Source organism: Colias eurytheme, chromosome 30 (genome assembly GCF_061535395.1).
Source record: "Colias eurytheme isolate Ceu_HAF_F1 chromosome 30, ilColEury1 Martin Lab GWU primary, whole genome shotgun sequence".
NCBI classification, from domain to species: Eukaryota; Metazoa; Arthropoda; class Insecta; order Lepidoptera; family Pieridae; genus Colias; species Colias eurytheme.
The window spans coordinates 1,702,431-1,727,945 of record NC_143009.1 but is presented as its reverse complement, the minus strand read 5'-3'; the positions used below and the strand labels follow the sequence as shown (position 1 = coordinate 1,727,945).

Here is a 25,515-nt window from a genome sequence, read left to right as displayed (position 1 = left end):
ACTTGATTTAAATGACCAATATAATTTCAACACCTTTTTTCCACCCAAATCGTGGTATCACAACAATTTATTAGTCGAAAATATTTGTTATTTTTTCATTTCGATATTTTTTCACCAATATACGGCCTAAACATCAATGTGACAGAGCCCACAAAGCTGTGGACGCTAGTTGGCGCTGTAATCGTGCACAGTCCCAATAGATTAGGTTTTTTCTGTGGGTTTTTTCGAGTAATATGCATAAACAAAAGCTCATCTGAGTCCGGATACTTACAGGCTTTGTAAATTCGCGATCGGGCGAGCTAACCTCCCCTAACCTTAAACATCAATATGTAAAGACAGGAGAATGGCTTTTGTTTTAATTTTTAATTTTAAAAGTTTTTGTTTTTTAATTTTGATTATAATTTCCTATCATCCTCATCCTCATCCGCTTCCTCTTCCGCTTCCTCATCCGCATCCTCTTCCTCAAAAAAATATCCTCTTCCTCATCCGCATCCTCTAAATTTGTGTGTGTAAATTCCTCTTCCTCCTCCTCTTCCTCATAATCACTTCCTCAACAACCCAAGTTTTTTTGTATTCCTTTCTAATTTTGAATTTTGAAAAAAATATATACTACTGCAGTACTGCTGTTGTTATAGGTAGTAACTTCGGCTATTTTTATACCGATATTCCCGAACATTAGGATTAAAAGGAAAAACTCATTCACGCGCGCGGGTGAAACCGCGGGGCGCAGCTGGTGAATAATACATATTATGATGTGAATGAGATAGTATTATCTGTGATAAGGTAAGGTGATCTTATATACTAGTATTGGTTAAAAAAGACAAAGGTTATAAAATAATCATTTTATTAAAATCCACACATTCATTTCATACAATTTATACAAAAATAGTCATACACACAAAACAATTGAAAATACTAAAACAGTTATGAATTAGATATAAACATTTTTTTTTCTATTTTTATACTGTGGTATTTGGTCCCCTGCAATAATAATTTGTACGATAAAAATAAAAATTAAAATGATACACGTTTTATACCTTATTATTAAGCATTTGTATTAATTATTAACGCCTAGTACGATGTATTATTTAGACATATAAACAAACGCAACACATCAATACAGTAATTGTATTATTTATTTTTAATAATTATTTCACAAAATTCTTAAAAATAATCTATCATCTAGAACTTTTTGGTGAATGGGTAGCTTTAAATATTATGCCATTCACAGTGTCAATCTTGTGTCAATAGTATTTGTTTGTAGTTTCAGTGAATGGAATCTTTATAAAATATTATATAACTACATGTTAGTAATTTATTAGTCTGAGCCCAATGGTATGAATGAAAATAGTGTGTAGTGTAGATAGGATTTAAGCACTCCAGGAATTTCACACAGAGAATTTTTCAAATCGGGCCAGTAGTTCCAGAGACAAGCGCGTTCAGACAAACAAACAAACAAACTCTTCAGCTTTATAACATTAGTTTAATTATTATGATTGTCTGCTTGGTGAAGGAACAACCTTATTGACCGTAAATCTTTACCAAAACGTTAGTATTTTAACAGCTTAAAATATAATTAGAAAATATCTATAATTAACTTAAAATATAATAATGGAATGATTTGTTTTTACTATCACCACCCCTGTAATAAGAATTAATCTTAAGCGTAGTTTACAATGTTTATTTTCCTAAACTTAAGACACTGTCGGAGTATTTCTATTATATAAAGCATTCTACCCTTCATTTTTTATGTTCAATTAATATTAAAAACACTAAATAAAGAATAATGTATTTTATAACGTAGTTCATGGATAAAAAATATTTAATAAATGCTCTAGTTCATAAATTATTTTAATAAAATATCGATCATTAGATCGATCAAGACATTAGATCGAGTCTAAACTTGACTAAAACATGATTTAAATCTGTAAGTAAGTATAGTAATTCTGAAAATATACAAAAACAAAAATACTTTTCACGCTATAAGTATTGTACAAGTACATTTTTTTGTATATGAGCAAGTCATGGACGTATAAAAAAAGACGGACGCCATATTACGAACAAACAACGTGAAGCCACCATAGTAAGCTAGCGATCGTGTAAAGACAATAAACACGCACACACTCTCACCATAGTAAGCTAGTCGGCCGCCATTACGTCGTGAACTACCGACTGATTAACTGCGTCACTGTTTCACAAAAAATATTTAAAATGCCGTCTTGCGTGGTTAAATGGTGTCGCAACAGTACAATTTTAAATAACAAAACACAAGGGATTACATTCCACAGGGAAGCAAGTTATTTCTTTTATGTTTTAATGACAAAATTATTACGGCAAAATTTATAGAAAAAAATACAGCCGCCATTGTCAACAGGACAGCTGTTGCCATGGCAACATGGCACACACACATGGATGTTTCGCCGCCATTACTAGGCTTCACTCAATGTTTAGGCGATATACCGTCCGTCTTTTTTTATACGTCCATGGAGCAAGTAATACAGATGACTAAAAACTAAAGATAATATATTATATTGTAGTGTTAAATGAGATTCATAAGCTTTTATTAAACTGTTCGTGTTATGTATGTCATGTTTAATTAAATTAAAAAAAAATATATTTTATATCTTTCGTCTATAAAACTATAGATTCTTGTCATTTTATGATAATAACAACAATTTATTTAATAACAAAATCACTATTTTTGCTTTGGTGGATCGTATCTACAACATTCTTATAATAATATCATTATTAATTGTCTTAATCTATATGTGTAGAGGCAAGGAGAAAAATATATATATTAACATACTTGAGTTTATTTCTTAGGTTTATTTAGATGTGGGTTACAAAGTGGTATTATTATTTCTCCTTACCTCAGCTTTATACTTTAAATGGCAACACTTGAGTTGCATCGTTATTCGTTGTCAAAATTTATAACATTAAAAAAATGTCTACGGATTGAAATTTCAATGTCATTTCAACATGATTTTTCATTAATTTTCTTTCAACAGAGTTAATTCTCCTAATATTTAACTAAATCGTCATTCTGTAATAAATCGAAAATTACTTTGGTTACAAAAATTATTGTAGGTAGTTCATTTGTTTTTTTAAATAACTGACATTGACATCTACTTTTTTTTTATTTGCACGAAATTCAAACGTACGTCAACACGACATTCAAAACACTGGTCGAAAACAATTTTATTTTTAATTCACGTTAATTTTATCATCTGTGTAATTTCTAAACAGTTCAGTTTCCGCGGGAACAATTTTCAGTGTGGCGCACGGTTTCTTTCTTCGCGTTGCTAATAAAATGAATAAACTTAGGCCGGATAAAACGAGTGTTAGTACGCAGAATACGGTTAAACCGAGTTGGGCTGCCGCTGTTGAATATGTGCCGTGGTATACTAGAGATCGGAGGCTGTCTGGTAATTCTTCCACTGTCTGTAATGTAAGAAAATTATTATTTCATCAGAAATGTATGTTATGTAGAAAACTTGGAATAGGTACTTAATATGTATACTGTGGTAGAAACGGCATAATCATAAAGACACGTTCCGTTTGAAGTCAGCTAAATTAGCCGGGTTGCGTTTGTAAATGTATATTCTATCTTTGTCTAACGCGAAACGGGTTTATCTACTAGTTTGTTCGCATATATACCGCTTCTACTTCAGTTTAGGTATATATTATGTATATTAAATTGTATTCTAAGGTAGAAAAATTTGAAAAAATTGTTGCAATTCAATTTTGAAAAAAATCGATCACGAGCATTGATCACGAGGTGGGATTCGAACCCGCGTTTTTCGCCTCCCGCTATCAATCCGCCTCGTGAACGATTTTTTTTATTAAAAAAAAAATACTCATTTCAAATGCGTACACCTAAGTGCTATAAAACTAAAACCGAACCGAACCGAAAACCACATCACGAGAGTGAGGAAGCCTTTATCTTTTTCAACATTAGCTGTAGGCTACAGCTTTTTACTTATTGAATAATTATATTGAACTACCGGTCCGCCCCGGCTTCGCCCAGGTACATATTTACGTTATCTCTCCATAAGACCCTTCCTCGTTTTTGAAGGAATATTATAAAAAAAGAATTAACGAAATCGGTTCAACCGTTCTCGAGTTCTGCGCTTACATTAATTTGGCGATCCATTTTTATTACCTATCACTACTTAAATGTACTTACTAGTTACTACTTAGTATAAAACAAAGTCGCTTTCTCTGTCCCTATTTCCCTATGTCCCTTTGTATGCTTAAATCTTTAAAAGTACGCAACGGATTTTGATGCGGTTTTTTTTAATAGATAGAGTGATTCAAGAAGAAGGTTTTCTATACTAATATTATAAAGAGGAAAAGTTTGTAAGTATGTATGTATGTATGTATGTATGGTTTTCACGCAAAAACTACTGGACCGATTTCAAAAATTCTTTCACCATTAGAAAGCTGCATCTTTACTGAGCAACATAGGCTATATTGCATTTTCAAAAAAATTAGAGATCCTTACCAAAAATGCAATAATGTAACCCAAGGTGTAAAAAAATCCTCAATAAAAAATCTGTCATCGTGTGCGCTGCGGAATCTATTGAAGATAGAACAAAAAAATGTTCTACGGTATTATAGAATGGATCAATATCTACAAGAAAGTCCGCGATACCATATGTCCATCTTCAGTAGTTATGTTACTACAACAACTTTTTTACGTTTTCAAAGTAAATAGAAGTGCCGACAGTAATCAAACCATGTTATCGATACACATATATTAATCCTTATCCCATTAAATGATGTTTTATTATAGACTGTTTCAATACCAGCAAAATACTTTTTAAATGAAAAGAATTGGATATTCCATTCAAAAGATATAACGAATTTTTAAAAGTGTCAATCTACAGAAAATAGTAGGTATACTGTTCGAGCAAGCCGTAGTGCGGGGGTCATGGAGGAATTCTACCAATATGCGTCTTGACGGAACACAGTGGGGTTTTGGTCGGTAGGAATCCGACATAACCCACGGCCCCTCCCCCGGAGGCCGTGGGTATCTATGAAAGATTTCCCCACTAAAACAAAAAAAAAAAGGCCGTAGTGCGGGACGGGGTAAAGGTGATTATCATGTGATTAAAAATTAAACCTATAGTCCGACCTATAGTAGACTTTTCACTGTAACGATATCGATATCTATGCGGATGAAAGCGCAGGGCATTGCTAGTAGTTTATAATTTATTAGGTTTTTGACAAAGCGGGCGAAGCCGTGGGCGGTAAGCTAGTATAACTATAGATTACAAAAATATCCTGGTAAATTGGTTCTGTCGTTCTGACATACAGACATACACAGAAGTACAAATTATGATCATACCATTTCAATCCACGCCACTGGTAATATCAACCCATCCTCTAAGAAACTCAACGCTGGATACAGATTCGTTTTTCTTACTTGAATATTTATTTGTAAACTGTAAAGAAAAAAATACGTAATGGTCCGGGAGCCAGCAGCAGATTTTATGACCAAGTTCCTCTCAAGCGGTAATTAGTAAAATGCATCAAAGTATAGTATTATGAAGCCTCGTGAACGTCAGCTGGAGCTCGGTTGGGGGGAAGAGCGGTTGTAGCCTCCCGTATCAGCTGACGGTTTTTCCACCAAGATACAGCCAGCTGACATATATATTTATCCACAGTTACATATAAGCTATCATCAGGTAAATTTTTGTTTGAGAGGAAATAACGGAAAATAAATTTTTCTTTAAATTTAACTTTCATGTTCGAGACACCAGCTGACGTATAATACACCATGTTGTAACCAGCTGACTATTTTTTTTCGTTGAGATATTGGGTTAGCTACAATTTGACAAATTTTTAGCTGAGAGGAAATGAATGAATGAATGTATTTTTTTTCCTATGTGCGTGGGAGGCTACAACCGCTCACCCCCCCAACCGAGCGCCAGCTGACGTTCACGAGGCTTTATAATACTATACTCTCATGCGTCTGACGAATTATCTCTTGAGAGGAAATAGTTAACCAAATTTGCACCTGGCTCCCTAACCATAAATGATCGCGCAATCTTTGTCTCAAAAGATATATTCTATACTAATATTATAAAGCTGACGAGTTTGTTTGTTTGAACACGCTAATCTCAGGAACTGCTCGTCCGATTTGAAAAATTATTTCGGTGTTAGATAGCCCATTTATCGAGGAAGGCTATAGGCTATATATCATCACATTAAGACCAACAGGAGTGGAGCACTGCGGGTAAAACCGCAGGGCATAGCTAGTTAAAAATAAACACAATATTTACCTAGATTTCCCACTCAAACTGATTCCCAGTGTAGGGTGTACATCCAAATACGATTCATGCAGTTCCGGGTTCGGATTTAGCCCCGTAAACGGTTTTCGTAGAGATGGGTCTCCGAGGTGGAAATGTGGGAATGAGGCTAGGGCGGGGGCTCCTGGAATTATTCATTTAATATTAATATTTAAAAAAAAGATAGAAGAGTAAAATCAAACATAAGAAAACAAAAAAATATTTTCTATTGCAATGTTCTCAGAAGTAATTGAGTCTCTCAAAAATTCAAAATGATAAATGATTTTACACGATAATAATCCTGTAAGATCGGTGTAGGCTACTTTTAGCATATTAATCAATTTATTTATTGTAGGAAGCAATTGGCGGCTTTATTGTTTAAAAGCAATTTCTTCCAAGCAACAAAAAAAATTCGTTGTTTAAACTTCTTGCGTTCCGTGTTCATTTATTTAATCATGAAAACACAATTTACCAAATCCAAATTGATGTGTAATTAAATTAAAATGGTATTCAAGAAAAAATTGATATTTCACGCACAGAGTATATTTTATGATCTTATCTTACAAAAAAAAACTGTCAGCGATAAAGTAGTTAGATAGAAACATGTTTAGAATTCAATATTTAATTTTATAGCATTCATGGGCTTTATAAATGATAAATTTTTGACGAATATAAAAAAAATCGATTACTATGCGGGTTTCAAACCCGCGTCTTTTCAGTTTGATTGAAACCAGGGTAACTGCCACGTGATCGATTTTTATTAATATTCTTTAAAAACTTATTCTGTCTTACCACAAAAAAATTTAGACAGGGTTTAACTTTGCGCGGGTTCTCTTTAATCTGCTTTTGTCGTATTTCAGATAGACAATTATTATTAACTAGCGACCCGCCCCGGCTTCGCACGGGTGCAATGCTGATACTAAATACACTACAGAAAAACTGTGAACGTTGTACATTTATAAAAACATAGCGGCCCGCTCCGGCTTCGAACGGGTACCTATAAACACGAAGTAACTATTCTCTAATCTGTGCTATAAACTATAAAATAGATAGCCGGGCGGCCGGCCGGTGCCGCCGCAAACGCTACGTCCCGCAATTTTTAGGGTTCCGTAGCCAAAATGGCAAAAACGGAACCCTTATAGTTTCGTCATGTCCGTCTGTCCGTCTGTCCGTCTGTCCGTCTGTCACAGCCGATTTACTCGGAAACTATAAGTACTACAGTGATGAAATTTGATGGGAATATGTGTTGTATGAACCGCTACAAAAATATGACACTAAATAGTAAAAAAAAGAATTGGGGGTGGGGCCCCCCATACATGTAACTGAGGGATGAAATTTTTTTTTTCGATGTACATACCCGTGTGGGGTATCAATGGAAAGGTCTTTTAAAATGATATAAAGTTTTCTAAAAAACATTTTTCTTAAAGTGAACGGTTTTTGAGATATCAGCTCTCAAAGTCGTAAAAAGTATGTCCCCCCCCCTCTATTTTTATAACTACGGGGTATAAAATTCTAAAAAAAATAGAGGTGATGCATGCTAATTAACTCTTTCAACGATTTTTGGTTTGATCAAAGTATCTCTTATAGTTTTTGAGATAGGTTGATTTAACTGTAATTTATTATATTTGCTGCTACGGAACCCTTTGTGCGCGAGCCCGACTCGCACTTGGCCGGTTTTTAAATCTGTAATATCTTCGAAAATATTCACTTAAATCATACGATGTAAAGGGCCATATAGATCTATATTAAACTAGCTGTTGCCCGCGACTTCGTCCGCGATTCGGTCGTTTTTCGTCATTCGTCGTTTAAAAAAAATACGTGACACTTTATTTTTGAATGTTCTTAATTGTCTCTTATAAAATTTAACTACATTAAAATTGAATACTCTGATAAGAAAATCTTAAAATCATCGAAAATCATAGACATCGAATATCTGAGGAAAACATGAATGAATGTGATTTAAATTCTACATTTCTTAGTAATTAAAATAATAATCTAAATTTAATGTAGATTAACAGTTTGAGCGCACCATTATAGAATATGTACCTAAGTAATAAATTACGTTAGTTTACATAGTAACTTTACTAAAAACACGATGACTTTCTTTCGCGCTCGGTACCACAAACTAAGCATGTTTGTGGTACGTGGCCCGCGTCACTTTACCCCCCACGAGTTCCCCTCCGTTGCTATGCGAAAATACATTCGTCGCCCTACTGTAGGAAAAATTGTAATACTGTGGCCTGGGCGTTATAACACGCTCAGGGAATTCCTGAGTGCTGATAGACTTCCGTCTATCGGCATTTATACCAATTTTATATTAATATCACCATCTTGAGGAAAAGCTTCTAATGTCGATTTAAAACGCATATATACGGATTAACCTGATGAATTAACATGTTCTAAAATTGTGAAATGAGTTCAGTTTTAAATTCGAGAAATATTGATTTCTTGTATTCGATTATTCGTCGTAGTCGAATACAAAATATATTTAAAGAAACTTAGGTTGGCCTTCAGGCAAAAGGGATCCTATCAAATGATAAACTTGACCTTGTATCTTAAAAGTAAGAATGAAAGGAGCATCTGATAATTGTTGAGCACCAAAGGATCATTTAAAACGCAATACTATAAGAGCTAATATTGTCTAAGAACTGTTTAGATTGCACATGTTCCTCTAAAACTTAAAAGTAGTGATTTCAAAGGTTCCGGCGTATCTTCAAACGAAAGCCGACTCCTTACTCCACTTTAAAGCATTACAAAAAGAACATACTACGTTAATATCGCCTATACAGAAGATGATCTGTAGGTAATCAATTGTGAGGTTATAAGCAAACCCACTTTTATATTTGTCGGACCACACCACCGAATTTGTAGATTGATCTTCTATGTTTACCTCTAATGGCCGCTTTCAATATTCGATCGTGAATCTTAGATTTCTATTGATCCAGATTTTATCCGATCCGTCGATTGATGTTGAATCTGCATTTCAATAAGCCGATCTCGTCTCCAAATCCATTAGAAAAAAGGGATTGGTCATAAATTTGCGCCCTCCTTAACGTTTTGTTTTACGCATTTGCAGTAAAAGAACATCAGCAATTGTTAATGAGTAAAATGGTGTTTGCTTTCTTATAGCTAATCTATTTTATGTATAATCACAAGAAATTGCATACACAGTAATAATAATAATTGATTGCAAAGTTGCAGCGGTAAAGTACTATAACGTTAACGTTAGATTAGTAACATACGTTTTGTTGAAGAGGAACGGAACGTCAGTCAATCGCAAACGTCAGTCAGTCAGTTTGACATTGGCAAAATTAACTTAAATTATATTATTATAGTCTCAAGTTTGTTTGTTCCTTGGAAAGAAGAAAGTTAAATAAAAAATGGAGTCAGAGGCAGAAACTGTAAGTAAATAATTATACTAAATATACGTGCAATAAACATTCACGTCCACAAATGTATAATTTTCTATGTAAAAGATAAACGCGTGGCGCGGTATTTCGCGCCATTTCGTACAAAACTTACTAAGTTTTATTTTATTTGTTTGTAGAGTAAAACTAAACCTCTTTCGAAGGAAGAGACGAAAGGGCTTCTCTCCTTAATTGAGGGGAGCAAGATATTGTATAACAAGAAGACCAATGCCACCAGTAATAAAATGAAGATAGAAGAATGGACACGGATTGCAGGGGTCTTCAATGCAAATATAGGCACCTGTCGCCGTACACCACAACAACTGCGTCTTAAGTGGGAAAACTTGAAAAAGAATTCGCGAAAGCGCATTGGTCTCATGCGGATGGAACGGATAAAGGTAAATTAAGTTTAAAATAGATAAACCCTAAAAATACAAAACTTGGACTAGCCTTGCCTGCTTGTTAGTCTAATAACTAGACTAGTGGTTGTAAGCGACTGCTGAGCATGAGGTATTAGTCAGTATTTTCAGGTTGGGCAGTGTTTTTAAGTTTTAACATTAGGAATTTCTCAGTAGCTGCCCGGAGTCTGGATATGTGCCCGGTAGATGGCAATAGGCTTGCCTTAAAACATAACTGGCAAAATGTGGGTGTGCCAGGGTGTGCTACCGCTGCTCAACCTGTTGGGGAATACAGGGCATGATGTTATGTTATATTTTACTTATAGTTAAGTAGGTACTGTAAATGGTAGTCCAGAACATGTTGATGAGGAATTTTTTTAAATATATAATTAATGATTATGTCAAATTATGTTCCAGACTGGAGGTGGGCCACCAGGGTACTTTCCTCCAGATGAGATCCTGGACAGGGTAGCAGCATTACTGGGCAGCACTGGAGAGGGTCTCACAGTGAGGTTTGGTGGTGATGCTGAGCCCCAACTTATTGGTGATAGTGATGGTGATGGGAGTGTTGGGACAGCTTATATTGTGCCAGCTGATCATCCAATGCTATTGATTGACACTCCATTGCCTGTGGAAAATCCTACGCCGTCCATGGATTATACATCTGTGTCCATGGGCAATGAAGTGCCAGCCAATGGCATTGGGGATGAGTTGGTGTCGCTGGGTGCGCCCAATATCCATTCCATTGAAAAAAGGAATTTCAAAACTAGTGGTAATATCCTGTTACATAATAATAATGTGATACTTTGCATGTTTGTTACACAATAATGCTTTATTGGCTCAACCAATATGGATAAAATTTTGGCACACAGGTAGACTATGACCTGGAACATATATGTTAGGTACCTACATGAAGATTGTGAAGATGAATAAACATTAAAGTTTGTGAGGATGGATATTTGATACTTTTCCATGCAAAAACTACTAAAAGAATTTTGATGAAATTTTAAACATTATGTTTTCCTATATTTAATGCATTTTTGTTTTACAGGTGGTGTTAAGCGGAAGCTACTGAAGCCAGACAACGGGTGTCAAGCTCGAAACAAGGCATTGGCAGAGTATTATAACATTAAAAAACAAATGTTAGAAACTAAAATGAGAGAGAAGAATGAAACTTTATTATTACAGAATAAAAACTTAACGCTAGTAAATGAAAAATTAGAGTTAGAAAATGAAAAATTAAAATTAGAAATAAGGAAGCTGAAGGGTGAGGATTTTTAAAATTATATAATTTCGTGTAAATATATTTTATGTAGGTATGTAACTAAATAAACTATTTTGAAAAATTAATGTTTTATTGAAATTATCATTGTTTAATAATTTGAAGCTAATAAAAGGTATGATAATAAAGACAAAATGTTAATGATAAAAATCTAATCAAAGGAATTTACAAATTATCTCAAGACAGACTATTCATATTTTTGTAAAATAAATAGGTAGGTAATAAGTTTTAAAAATAATTAGAAATCAGTCCTTGTCTATTTCTGATATCATTTTCAATACTGTCCGAATTCTCTGATATCACAGTAGTTTCATTATCGTCTGGCATTTCTACTTCAGGGGGTACTTCTTCAATGTTATAATTTCTGCAGATATTGTGAAGAACAGCTGTAGCAATTGAGGAGCTTCGGAACAAAAACCGCTAAATCCACTTTCTAAGATTTTTGACAAATCGGAAAAAACGTTTTATTTCTTTGTTTTTTTAGGTAAAAGAGAGTAGAAAATCTTAATATATCAACATTAGCAACATTGTTTGGTGGCCAAATCAACAGATTCGTGTGTGAAGTAATAAACGAAAAAAAAAATAAAAAAAATGGATATAGCGGTTTTTGCTTAGACTATCCGGATTTATCGTTTTTTGAAAAAATCAACTAAGGATTTATCGCTTTGTGAAAAAACCATTAACATTTTTGGTTAAAACTAAGTATATGAGGAATTAAATAATTAAAAATTAAAAATTGATATATCGGTTTTTGTCTCAACCTTATAAAAATCTATCAAATTTATGTAGGATTTATCGGTTTCTGTTAAGATATCAATTTTCTTTTACCTCATCAGTGGATTTATCGGTATCTGTATAGATCATTTAACTTGAAGCGCATTTTTCTACTAGATTCATCGGCTTTAGAACAGATTCAATAAGCTTATCATGTAAAATTATGCAAAAGCATCGAAATTACAAAAAAAAAAGAAAAAAATACAGCATGTCGTTTATCGGTTTTTGTTCCGACCCTCCTCAATTATAACTGTTTGTATGTTATATAATGACAACCGCATGGTCAAGGATATTACTGGGAAGCGACGTTTCCAGACTCCAAATGTCCTAAACAAACAAATACATTTTTTTATAAACTTGGTTAATAAAAAGTAAATGAATAGGTAGGTACTTAATTTTTATAATCTCTAGTATAGTGAAAGCTTTATAAAATGGTGATTTTACCTTTCAATTGTGTTTCTAGTTTTTATCTGGGCCTCATTGTAGTTTATTTCCTGGGCAGTTGCTGGGTTTAACAAAGGTGTGAGCAAGTAAGGCCGGTTTGGATAGGCACTGTCCCCGAGCAACCAGCGATTTCCTAGAATACCATCTTCACACTGGGCTGTAATAAGAGTTTGATACATTAGAAATTCATATTATTTTAAATGTTAATAACATTTAAAAGGGCAATAAACCCAATATTACTTACCTTTTAATACTGACTGATTAAAAATTGTAGCATCATGAGCAGAACCAGGCCACCGAGCAACAACATTCATTAATTTAAGGTCTGCATCACAAACGGCTTGGACATAGATTGAAAAGTATCCTTTCCTATTTCTATATTCCTCTCCTATTGTTGAACCTGAAATACATAATATTTTATTTTATTTGTTGTAGCAAATGTATGGCAACTTTCTAAACAAATAGTAATTAAGTAAATTGCAAATTTTTTATTGATAACAAATCAGTACTTGTATACCTACATGGAGACTGAATGTGTACATGTGTACAGTCAATAGCACCACATACTCTAGGAAATTGAGCTATGTTATAAAATTTATCTGTAGTTCTAGAATGCAGAAAAATATATTTGTTATACAATCTAGCGATAGCAGCAGATATATCTGCCACTATTCTACAAGCTGATGATAAGGATCAGGGATGTAACGGAGGTAGTTTTATCGGAACCGAAATCGGAATCGGAGTTTTCAAATTTGGTTTATCGGAATCGGAATCGAAATCGGAATCGAAATCGGAGGCAGGGTTGGGCGAAATTAATCTGTCAATTTCCTTAGATTTAGCATGAGAAGTGCACCATTTTGTATTCTTCAGCAAAGTTTCTTTTAAAGTCATTTGTTTTTTAGCATCCTGAAGGGGCGTCGAAGTCGAAGGCTGTACAGTATCTTTTTTTTCAGTTTCTGCCTTAATGAATTCTTCATATTCAGTGGCATGGACAGACTTCAAATGACTTTTTAAGGACGTTGTCGTACCTCCCTTTCTTGAATACGTCTTCATACACAGTTTACACTTTGCCGAATCTGAATTAACTTCATTGAAGTAGTTCCAAATACAACTGGACTTAGGTTTTATTATCCCACACAAAAACAGATCACTTTCATTGATAATAAGCCGCAAAAATCAAAACAATTATCTATAACCTATAAACCATTCTATAAACGTGTCTTGGGCATAACAAATAATAACAACTAACAAGTGAAAAAATAATTGATGATAGAGTGCACCTAGTGGGGGTTGGGGGATTCCCCGCGCGACATGTATGAACCTGTTCGGCACAGGCCGTCGCGCGCCGCCCGCTTTGTTTCGTTCGACCTCCGATTAACATCCGATACAAAAGTATCGGAACCGAAGTCGGAACCGAAAGTGTAATAATAATCGGAAGTTCCGACTTAACGGAACCGGAATCGAAGCTCCGTTACATCTCTGATAAGGATACTCCAGCAAAGTCGGCCACTGAATTAAGCATTGTACCCAATGCATAAAATCGAAGTGCCAATAAAAGTTGATGCAATGGTGGTATACCATTATTCCTGAAAACGATAGGTACTTTAGTTATGTATCCAATTTTTAGGTTATGTTTATATACATTTTGAAGCAATTTGAGCAAACAAATAAATTTCTTACCGTCTTGATTTCACTTTGATATAGGGCATTATTTCATTAAAGACAGATTCTACTGAGGCTTTGTTCATTCTGAATCTGAATGTAAACTCTGCGTCAGTTAAACTTGCCATGAAGTTTATTCGTCGAAAAGTTTTTGAGGACACAGCTCTCTCTTGTTCGCTGTCGCTACTATCCCAATCCGACAGCTGAGCTAATAATTCAAGATCACTATCACTATCACTTGAAAATATTTCCATTTTCACGCCTTTTATCAATACAATCGGTCAAAATTGGAGGATCACAAATAAAGATCTATAACGTTCAAAAATCGATTTGTCAAAATCAGAGATCGGTTAAAGAAAACACCATACTCTCACTTTCATACAAATACCAATCTAAAAACCCGATCGGCCCTCCCAAAGATGGATTGAAAAAAAAGATCGAGTTAGCGATCCATCGATCGGTTATTGAAATACTAAAAGTAGAAAATGGATTGAAATATCAATCTCGACCAGCAAATTAGGGATTGAGATTCAATATAGAAAGCGGCCGTAAGTCATTAAGACTATGTCGAAATCTGTCTGCAGTAAGACGGGCCTCTCGCTATTCGTCTGTTTCAAGAGACCAATAGTTTCAATTCTTAATCTTTCATTAAACAAACTTATTAATCGTTCTTGTCTCAAATAATGGTAATATTCGCGTCCCTACTCTAGTCATTGCTTATGCTCATGTTCATCTTCGAGAGATCGAATAATATTATGGTGCACCCTATTATTTGTCAAACGGTCTTCATATTGAGTAAAAGTTTCAGATTCTCGAGATAAAATATGACGATCGTGATCAGCTGTGAGACGTAATTCCCTCTCAGTGAGGGTTTCGGTCTCACGGGATAGTACAATATGCCATTTGCGATCAGCTGTGAGACGTTATACCCTCTCAGTGAAGGTTTCGGTCTCACAGGATAGTACATGCCGTTCGCGGTCAGCTGTGAGCCGCAATTCTCGTTGTGAAGCGGTTTCAGGTTCGGCATAACACATGTTGTTTTCGGTCAATAGTAAGCCTCTTATCTCTAACGATCCTTGAGAACTCTTATTTCTCATTTTCTTAACTTTGCTCGAATTTCGATATAAAGATTTTTTAGGTGGCACTGATGCGGGTGAATAAAAATTAAGTTAAAGCCTGATTCCCACGACATGTTTGCTTCACAAATCCGACCGCGCCACACCACACCACATGCCATGGGAATCGGCGCGCTTGTCGCTCGCCCGTGCTTGCCATACGCACACATGCCGTGGGAACGCTCAGTTTAAGGTTGATGTTCCGACCGTCCCTCCATACATTTTTGATTACCTCTAAACACTTAACACAGACACTATTTCTTTAAAACTAATCATTTTATCACTTCTCTATAATGAAATGTGTGCGCGTTCGACCTTTTTAATCAATAATTTACAATATTTACTTAGAAAAACAACAGTAAAATACCGGAAAAATTTGACACTTCTACAGTAGTGTGCGTGACTTTTGCCAAGCGAAACACGACATAAAGCACGACATCTAGCGCATAGACTATATACTTATTACAGATCTAGCGCGTCAATGTCTAAACGAAAGGCGATGTTTAGACATTGACGCGCTAGATGTCGTGCATTCGCGTTCGTTATCTTATGCATAATGAGCATAATTCTAATAAATCAAAGTTCTGTGTAAAAATTGAGTAATTTCATTTCCAATCGTTCAAAGAAAATAACAATAAAATAAAATAAAACTAATGACCTTAGAAACTATGTTTTTTTTTATTTATTACTCATTATTGTTCGTCCGTCGTAGGTCTGTAAACTGTATTGTACACTGAAGGTAAATGGTACTGTAGGTACTTTAGTTCGGCGTCGTCGCTCGTCGGCTTGATATAAAATTACATTCTTGATTTCATTGACACGCGCTATGATTTGCGCGCGGAATTTCTTGTGTTGTGAATTTATTTTTGTATGCTATGCATTTTAATTGATTCAAATTGCAATGTTTCTCTAGTATGCATTTGAGACTATATTGTAAATTGTAATAATTGATCGTGGGTATAGTAATTAATTATTCTAATAACGCAATTAGTAATATATGTATTTTCGGTGGGATTCAAAACAAAAAATTGGCCCGTGATTTTTATGAAATTTCACCACATTGCAAATCACATCAATCATAGTTCATACACATGTATGACGAAAGTGATTAGTATTGTGGCTAACATTGACTCATCAGTTCATCACTGAAACCAGTGATAAATCAGTACCTATATCATATTGTGTTTGAATATTTTTAAACAATGATATAAGTATACAATTATTATAAATCGGTAAACTATCAAAGTAATCACAAACTTGCAAACATTGGTAAAATGTCCAGTAGTTTAGGAGCCTATTCATTACAATCAAACAAACAAACAAAGTTTTCCTCTTTATAATATTAGTGTAGACAAACACTATGAATACGATCACGAATGCAAATTCGGGGATTTTCTAATTATTGCTAAATAATAATTGAATTCGTTTTGAAATACTCTATAATTTTTAGTGTATAAATAGACATTTATAATGTGGTGCTCATTTTTTTTGTACTGCTAACGCTATTGTAGGTACCTATTTTCGTTGTTTTATTTCAAGTGAACACGGCCATACAATTTTGTCACGAGCCGCCTATGATTGTAGGTACTTTTGTTAGGCTCCTTCGTCGTCCGCGTCGGCTCGAAAGTTCTTGATTTCATTGTCACGCGCTATGATTTGCGCGCGGATTTTCTTGTGTTGTGAATTTATTTTTGTATTATTATTATTTTTTATTTATTTTTTTATTTTATTGATTCAAATAAAATATTTCACTAGTATGCATTTGAGACTATATTGTATTATGTATAATTTATCGTAGGTATAGTTATTCTTATAACGCAGTTATATTTTCGGTGGGACAATTTGACCCGTGATTTTTCTGAAATATCACCACGTTGCAAATCACATCAATCATACACACGTATGACGAAAGTATAGTGGCTATAATTGACTCATCAGTTCATCACTGAAACCAGTGATAAATCAGTACATATATCATATTTTATTGTGTTTGAATATTTTTTAAACAACGATATATACAATATTATTATAAATCGGTAAACTACCAAAGTACTTCCGAATTTTCAGACAGACAAACAAGTAGTTTGAACACGCAGTTTTCTTATACTAGTAGCAAAAATCAAAACCATAATATTATGTTTCCCTACTATATTTTACTAAAAGTCGAGTGCGTCGAAATCGTAAATAATAATATGTTTTTCACCTTCCTGGTTATTTTCCCATAGTAAATAGTGTTTTAGGTTTGTTGTTGTAGGTAAGAATAATAATAATTATTCTTACATGTTGGTTATGAAATGTATATTGAAATAATTTACTTTTACAAATCATTAGTGATATAAGTTTTGAGTGAAAATGCTTGGATCAGCATAATATTATATGGTACTTCAAATACATGTTTTGATAAAAAAACAATAGTGTAATAAAATAAAACTGCGTTTTATTGTAATCAATGTTGACAATTTTAAATTCCAAAATTATTGATCAATAAAATAGTTTACACCAACAAATATAACTTTTATTTTTATAACAATCGTTCATAATATAAACCGTAGCAGGTGGCGTTTTGAAGTTCTGTCTACTCATACAGAAAAATGGAAAACTTGTTTTTTTTGTAAACAATTTATTACTCATGTTGTTTGGCAACTCGAAGCGTGGTCGTCCGTCGTAGGTACTTTTGTTCGGCGTCGCGTCGTCGTCCGCGTCGGCTTGATATAAAACATTCTTGATTTCATTGACACGCGCTATGATTTGCGCGCGGAATTTCTTGTGTTGTGAATTTATTTTTGTATGCTATGCATTTTAATTGAATCAAATTGCAATATTTCTCTAGTATGCATTTGAGACTATATTGTAATAATTGATCGTGGGTAGGTATAGTAATTAATTATTCTAATAACGCAATTATATTTTCGGTGGGATTCAAAACAAAAAATTGGCCCGTGATTTTTATGAAATTTCACCACATTGCAAATTATATATTATACAATTACAATTACAATTATTATAAATCGGTAAACTATCAAAGTAATTACAAACTTGCAAAATATGCTTTTCCGAATTTTCAGACAGACACACAATTTTATTAGTTTGTTTTAGCAAAGTAGGTACCTATACCTATACGCTTACGTCGCGCGTCGCGTCGTCGAAAACGGTGCGCCCAGAAACAAACATACCTAATTCAGTTACAATCCTTTTTTTGTTCCGTAATTTATTGTATTTATTCTAATACGATTTTTTTTATTCGTCGGCCAGTTCTACTAGGTATAAAAAGATAAAATTGAAATATAATTATTGTAGCGACAGCCATATTATGTTACTATGTTTTCGTAAATATGTTTTTCACCTTCCTGGTTATTTTCACATAATCTTATCTTCTTATATATAAAAATGAATCGCAAAATGTGTTGGTAAGCGCATAACTCGAGAACGGCTGAACCGATTTCGATCATTCTTTTTTTATTATATTCCTTGAAGTACGAGGATGGTTTTTATGTAGAGAAAACGTAAATATTATGTACCACGGGCGAAGCCGGGGCGGACCGCTAGTATATATATATAAATGAATCGCAAAATGTGTTGGTAAGCGCATAACTCGAGAACGGCTGAACCGATTTCGATAATTCTTTTTTTATTATATTCCTTGAAGTACGAGGATGGTTCTTATGTAGAGAAAACGTAAACATGTACCACGGGCGAAGCCGGGGCGGACCGCTAGTCTAATATAAAAATGAATCGCAAAATGTGTTGGTAAGCGCATAACTCGAGAACGGCTGAACCGATTTCGATAATTCTTTTTTTATTATATCCCTTGAAGTACGAGGATGGTTCTTATAGCTAGAGAGCTAGTTAGTTTAGTTTTAGTGCAGTGGCAGTGTAAATGTTGTTGTTGAGGTTATGTAAATTTAACACTTTAGTTAACTACCAAGATATAAAGAAATGAGGATAGGACACAATAACTATTGGTTGAGGTATTTATAAACTCATAATATACTTTTAAAAAAATCACGTTTTAATAAATTTCTAGAATTAAATTAGAACAGCTGATTCAAAATAGCCTAAAAAATCTTAATAATAATAATTACGCTTCACAGCAAGAAGAAATGTACCATATGTACCCGCACAAAGTCGATATTGTGTTGCCTACCGTTCGACTCAATGGCTAGGGTTGTAACTACCTTTAATAATTATTACCAAACTAATAAACCGAGTGATGCGAAATAACCATAATTCTTTTAGAGTTTGATAAAATGATCAGGCAGGTATTTTCTTTAATCCTCTGAATTCTCGGTTACTAAATTGTATCGTTGAAATTATTCTTAATCGCGTAAATTTAATAAATAATCATATGGAAAACACTTTTCATTTGTTTTTTTACTTTCACGCCCAACTACTATACAATAATTACGTTGTTTCGGTATTTTGACGAGAAAACGCAGGAAACATCCGTTGTATCATTTTAGATAGATTGTATATTTTGTATCTGTAGAATTGAAATCAAAGCTATGTATATGTTGTCTCCATTCTTTTCTTATCGGATTGTTGATCCCAATGCGAATGCGTCACTTAAATTTTATAAAAGACAATTAAGAACATCAAAAATAAAGTGATACGTAAATATTTCACAGTGCAATATATTATGTAATTAATAATAATTATATATTTATGAAAAAATAATTACATCAGATTTAATAATAGCAATTGTTTTGAATGTACATAATATGAATAAATGATTACATCATAATAGTAATAATCACAATTGTTTTATTTCCCATTTGTTGCAACCCTAGCATATTTTCATGTAGCAGCAGAAGTACCTACACTGGCGGCGCGGCGGCATCGTGCGACATCAAAGGCATTGCCTTACTAGGTAAGTTTATAATGACTCATTTCTTTTATTATATAATTTACGTTTTACTTTTACAGAATCCGATTCAATGGATTATGAAGACGAGTCACACAACGCCATACGATAGTGATGATGAATGAACATTTCAATAAATGCATGCGTGTTTTTTTATGTTGTTTTGTAATTGTTAATTGTTTCTTAAATAAAGAAATAAACTAAATATTTTTTAAATGATGATTTGTTATTTGCAACACAACTTTATATTTGAGATTCTTTACAAATGTATATTTAGTTTTGTATCATCAAATTTATAAATTTTATTCCATAGTTTTCAAAATTAAATGTAAATGACCATAAAAACATTAATAAAGTAAATCATTGATGTAAGGTCAGGGAACGTAATACATATATACATCTGACCATGTAGAAGCTAAGTCTTGTTGACTGCTGAAGTCTGTAAAGTTTTGTTGTCTGCTGAAGTCTGTACGCAATGAAAATGTCTGCCGTTTCGAAAATAAGTTTTTAAGACCCTAATAAATAAAATATATGAATGGCAGATCTGGTCAAATACTTTCAAAATTGTATTTTTTTCAGCACTTTCATAAGTGTCTGCCAGAATGTTATCCGCGTGATAATGGTCTGCCATTGTTATTTTCCGATAGTAATAATAATCTATTTTCAAATATCAAAATGGCAGACGTGGTCAAATGGTTTCAAAGTTCGCCAAAAATTTCCACCTGTCTTACCTAAGCGCGCGCCCCGTCCACCACTCTGGGCTTAGTGACTCCTCATCTCATGTATAGTAGGTATAGGGGAATCAACACACAAAAATCCAGGTCTGGTCAAATACATACAGGTAGCTTTGCGCTAGCTCTCTAGCTATTACTTCTTATGGAGAGAAAACGTAAACATGTACCACGGGCGAAGCCGGGGCGGACCGCTAGTAAATAATAAAATAATAAATAGTGTATTAGATTTGTTATTGTATCTTGTATACCTACGAATAATTATTCTTACGTCTTGTTGGGAAATGTTCAAATACCTACCTATTGAAATAATTTACTGTTACAAATCATTAGTGTTATTAGTTTTGAGTGAATAGGCATGGATCAGAAATTCAGAATATAATATGCTACTAACTACTCAAATACATACATGTTTACACAACAAACACCACTGACCTCTATAACTATAAGTTATAGAGGTCAGTGACCGTCAGTGACAAACACTATGGATATGGTTAGGGAGCCAGGTGCAAATTTGGTTAACTATTTCCTCTCAAGAGATAATTCGTCAGACGCATGAGAGTATAGTATTATAAAGCCTCGTGAACGTCAGCTGGCGCTCGGTTGGGGGGTGAGCCTCCCACGCACATAGGAAAAAAAATACATTCATTCATTCATTTCCTCTCAGCTAAAAATTTGTCAAATTGTAGCTAACCCAATATCTCAACGAAAAAAAATAGTCAGCTGGTTACAACATGGTGTATTATACGTCAGCTGGTGTCTCGAACATGAAAGTTAAATTTAAAGAAAAATTTATTTTCCGTTATTTCCTCTCAAACAAAAATTTACCTGATGATAGCTTATATGTAACTGTGGATAAATATATATGTCAGCTGGCTGTATCTTGGTGGAAAAACCGTCAGCTGATACGGGAGGCTACAACCGCTCTTCCCCCCAACCGAGCTCCAGCTGACGTTCACGAGGCTTCATAATACTATACTTTGATGCATTTTACTAATTACCGCTTGAGAGGAACTTGGTCATAAAATCTGCTGCTGGCTCCCGGACCAATACCTACGCTCGCGAATGCAAATTCGGTGATTTACTAATTATTGATACCTAGTCATTGAATTCGTTTTGAAATAGCCTGTACTTTGTAATTTTTAGTGTTATAGACATTTATAAAATGTGGTGCTCATTTTTTTGTAATAAATCATCCCGAACGCTATTGTATTTTCGTTGTTTTATTTCAATTTTCAAGTGAACACCTATACAATTTTGTCACGAGCCGCCTCTGGCCTCTGGGTGAAATAAACAAGTCAAATGATTTTTGTTCTAATTGTATTTTGGTAGTAGTTTGTTTAGAATTTACATTACCATTGTTTAATTTTTATTTTGTATTTGCAGTAAAATAAAAAGATGAAAAACTTCATTAGGTATATTGTACGACACCTCACTCTGAATCGCGCTAGTGAAATTTTTTCGTTACAGAGCACATATACAACTTTCGGACAAATCGGCAAATCGAGTATGTCGAGAAACTTCACTTATTCGATGGAGGTATTCTACCTTCCTTCCTCCACAGTTGTGGGACCCCGACGTGCATTGAACACGCAGCTTTCTGATACTAGTAGCTAAAATCAAAACCACAGATATGTCTGTGATCAAAACCATAATAATATTTTTATCGAAATCGTAAATATGTTTTTCACCTTCCTGGTTTTTTTTCCATAGTAAATAGTGTTTTTGATTTGTTGTTGTATGAATAATTATTCTTACTTGTTGGTTATGAAATGTATTTTGAAATAATTTACTTTTACAAATCATTAGTGATATTAGTTTTGAGTGAAAATGCTTGGATCAGCATAATATCATATTTGCTACTTCAAATACATGTTTTGATAAAAAAAAAACAATAGTGTAATGTAGGTAATAAAATAAAACTGCGTTTTATTGTAGGTAATCAATTTTGACATTATTTATTTCCCAAAATTACAATAAAATAGTTTACGCCAACAAATATAACTTTTATTTTTATAACAATCCTACTTCCTACTAATGCGAAAGTTTGTGAGGATGTGTATGTGTGTGTTTCACGCAAATACTACTGAACCGATTACAATGAAATTTAGCACACATATAGAACGTAACTTGGACACATTGAATAGGTTTTATCCCGGAAACCCCACGGGAACGGGAACTATACGGGTTTTTTTTGAAAATGCGGGCGGAAAGCTAATCGTTCATAATAATATAAACCGTAGCAGGTGGCGTTTTGAAGTTTTGTCTACCCATACAGAAAAATGAAAACCACAGGAGATTGCCCAAGTGACTATGGCACTTGGTATCGCAATCAAACTTATTGTGTCAAGATGAAATATAGCTCAATTTAAAGCTTGATGTTAGTACTTTTAGATATATGATTAAAGTTTTTATGTAAATAAGCCGCAGTTCGCGACAATAAAAATAAAACAATAGTTTTATTCAACACTTCAAAAAACTACTTAATCGAGTTTAAACTAACGATGAACGTTAAGTTTTACATTTATTACATAGGTAATATTTTAATTTACAAGACAAATGTGAAATCGTAATTTAAACATTATTTCAAAATAACATCGAACAATGCGTCGAACACATTCATTTGACATTTCAAATAGAAACTATGACATATGACGTTTGCAAGAGAGATAGATATAGGTATGTGTCAAAACAAAACTTTTACTTTTATTTCTATTTATTCGGTATAATTACAACTTAATAGTGATAAATATGATCATTATAAATACAAATAGGAATTAACAATATCACGAACACGTGACACAACTAGTATTTTACCGATTCCATACGTAGTCATACATGTTTCAAAAGAAAAACTTTTACTTTTACTATTATTTCAATTTATCCGGTTTAATAATTAAGACTTAATATTGATACATATGATCATTATAAATACAAATAGGAATTAACAATATAACGAATACGTGGCACAACTAAAATTTTACCGATACCACCCGTGGTCATTCTCCTTTGTGGGTCATTTGTAACAGGATGGCGGTTCTACAGCGAAAAAAGAAAAATGATGGTCAGAACGCTGATACCGGATACCTTAAGATACTGTAATATAAAATATTACTAGATTAGATAAAATATTATAGGTAGTATCTTCACCGTGTGTGACGCGCTTTACATTCACGCCATCTAGAGTTAAATCTTTATCATTTTTGTATACGTCTGTGTGTGTAAACGACCCTGTATGCAATGACAGATGTTAAAACGCATAATTTTACCGAATTGGGTGGATTTTAAGGCAATGATATAACATATTTCAATAAAATATAATATTCAGTAACCGCCATGACTATTCCTAGGTTTGATGACTATTCCAATTACGCAAAAACTCAAATAAACTAGAAATGTAGAATTCAGCGCCATCTAGCGGGATATTGGCTGGGAACAGATCGTTGCAATCACCTTAAATCGCGACGGATGGCGACAAGCGCTTGTCGTCTGCCAATGCTTGTGAAGCAATACATATAATAAAATTGTGGAAAAGTGATGTCTGTACAATTAAAATATGTAGAAAAAAATTAGCAGGTGTTATTATTATCGAGAAATCGAGAGAAACCATTTTTTTCTCTTAAAACCTCCCCCCCCCTCCCACTTCCCGAACTCCGATTGACCGTAATTTATTTTTCCTTACATTTTTATCATATCCTTTTCTAATGGGTTTCATCCTACTGCGATTTTTTTTTGTTTCAAACATTATCTACCCTGGTGTATAGGTAAATTTTCCACATAAAATGTCCTTTAAATTATGTCGTATTATATTTTTAACCCCCGACGCAAAAAGACTGGTGTTATGTGTTTGACCGCTATGTATTTCTGTGTGTGTGTGTGTGTGTCTGTCTATGGCACCGTAGCTGGCTAACAGGTAAACCGAATTAGATGCGGTTTTTTTTGTTAGGCAGAATATTTTCCGACGCTGGTTCTTAGATAAAGTGTATCAAAATTGGTTCATCCACTTATTATACCTACATAGGGGTAAAAGTGGGAATGAAAAAAATGAAAGTTATAATTTATTTTTAAAGATCGTCGGGAAGTTTATGAAATTATTTATTCCTTTTTCTATACACTTTTCTTCGTCTAAACGGTTTAGTTACGTGCTCTCTCTCTCTTCAGCCTTTAGTTACCTACGTGCGTGAGACAGGACAGATCTAATTTGGATTTGTTGCTGGATTTGATAAAAACTGAGTATCGATTAAGCTGATCAGTGCAGGCTACACCATAGATTATTAAAAACATCCGTTTAAGAAAGGAAGGAAATAGAATTTGCTCCTCTCCCCCCCCTGGTTCCTAAAAAATAATATGACATAATTTAAAAGAAATTTTACGTAGAATTAGTTAGGCATTTCTTTTTTGATTTTCGATATTATATACTAATCATAATTTTTAATTACATTATGTAGTAACTATTTGGTATAGGTTAGGCATTTCATTTCTTGATTTTCTTTAATAATTTATCTTAAGTAGTAATTCAGCATGGGCGTAGCCACGGTGGGGCTGGGT

General features: G+C 33.7%; 2 protein-coding genes across 2 annotated transcripts in view; one reads left to right on the top strand and one right to left on the bottom strand.

Moving 5' to 3' along the window:
- Positions 1–2,492: 2,492 nt before the first annotated feature.
- The window catches only part of LOC149895699 (scavenger receptor class B member 1-like), a 49,204-nt gene continuing 26,181 nt past the window's right edge, over positions 2,493–25,515 (bottom strand). The window contains exons 10-12 of the mRNA XM_090118641.1: positions 6,288–6,438; positions 5,351–5,447; positions 2,493–3,441 (exon numbers count right to left, since the gene is read on the bottom strand). Of these exons, the coding sequence (XP_089974767.1) occupies positions 3,205–3,441; positions 5,351–5,447; positions 6,288–6,438 (485 nt within the window). The 3' untranslated portion in view covers positions 2,493–3,204. The remainder of the gene's footprint in view (positions 3,442–5,350; positions 5,448–6,287; positions 6,439–25,515) is intronic.
- On the top strand, positions 9,191–11,281 carry LOC149895701 (uncharacterized). The gene is made up of 3 exons (XM_090118492.1): positions 9,191–9,694; positions 9,841–10,098; positions 10,516–11,281. Exons 1-3 carry the CDS (start codon positions 9,674–9,676, stop codon positions 10,924–10,926), a joined length of 690 nt encoding a protein of 229 aa, XP_089974618.1. The 5' UTR covers positions 9,191–9,673; the 3' UTR covers positions 10,927–11,281.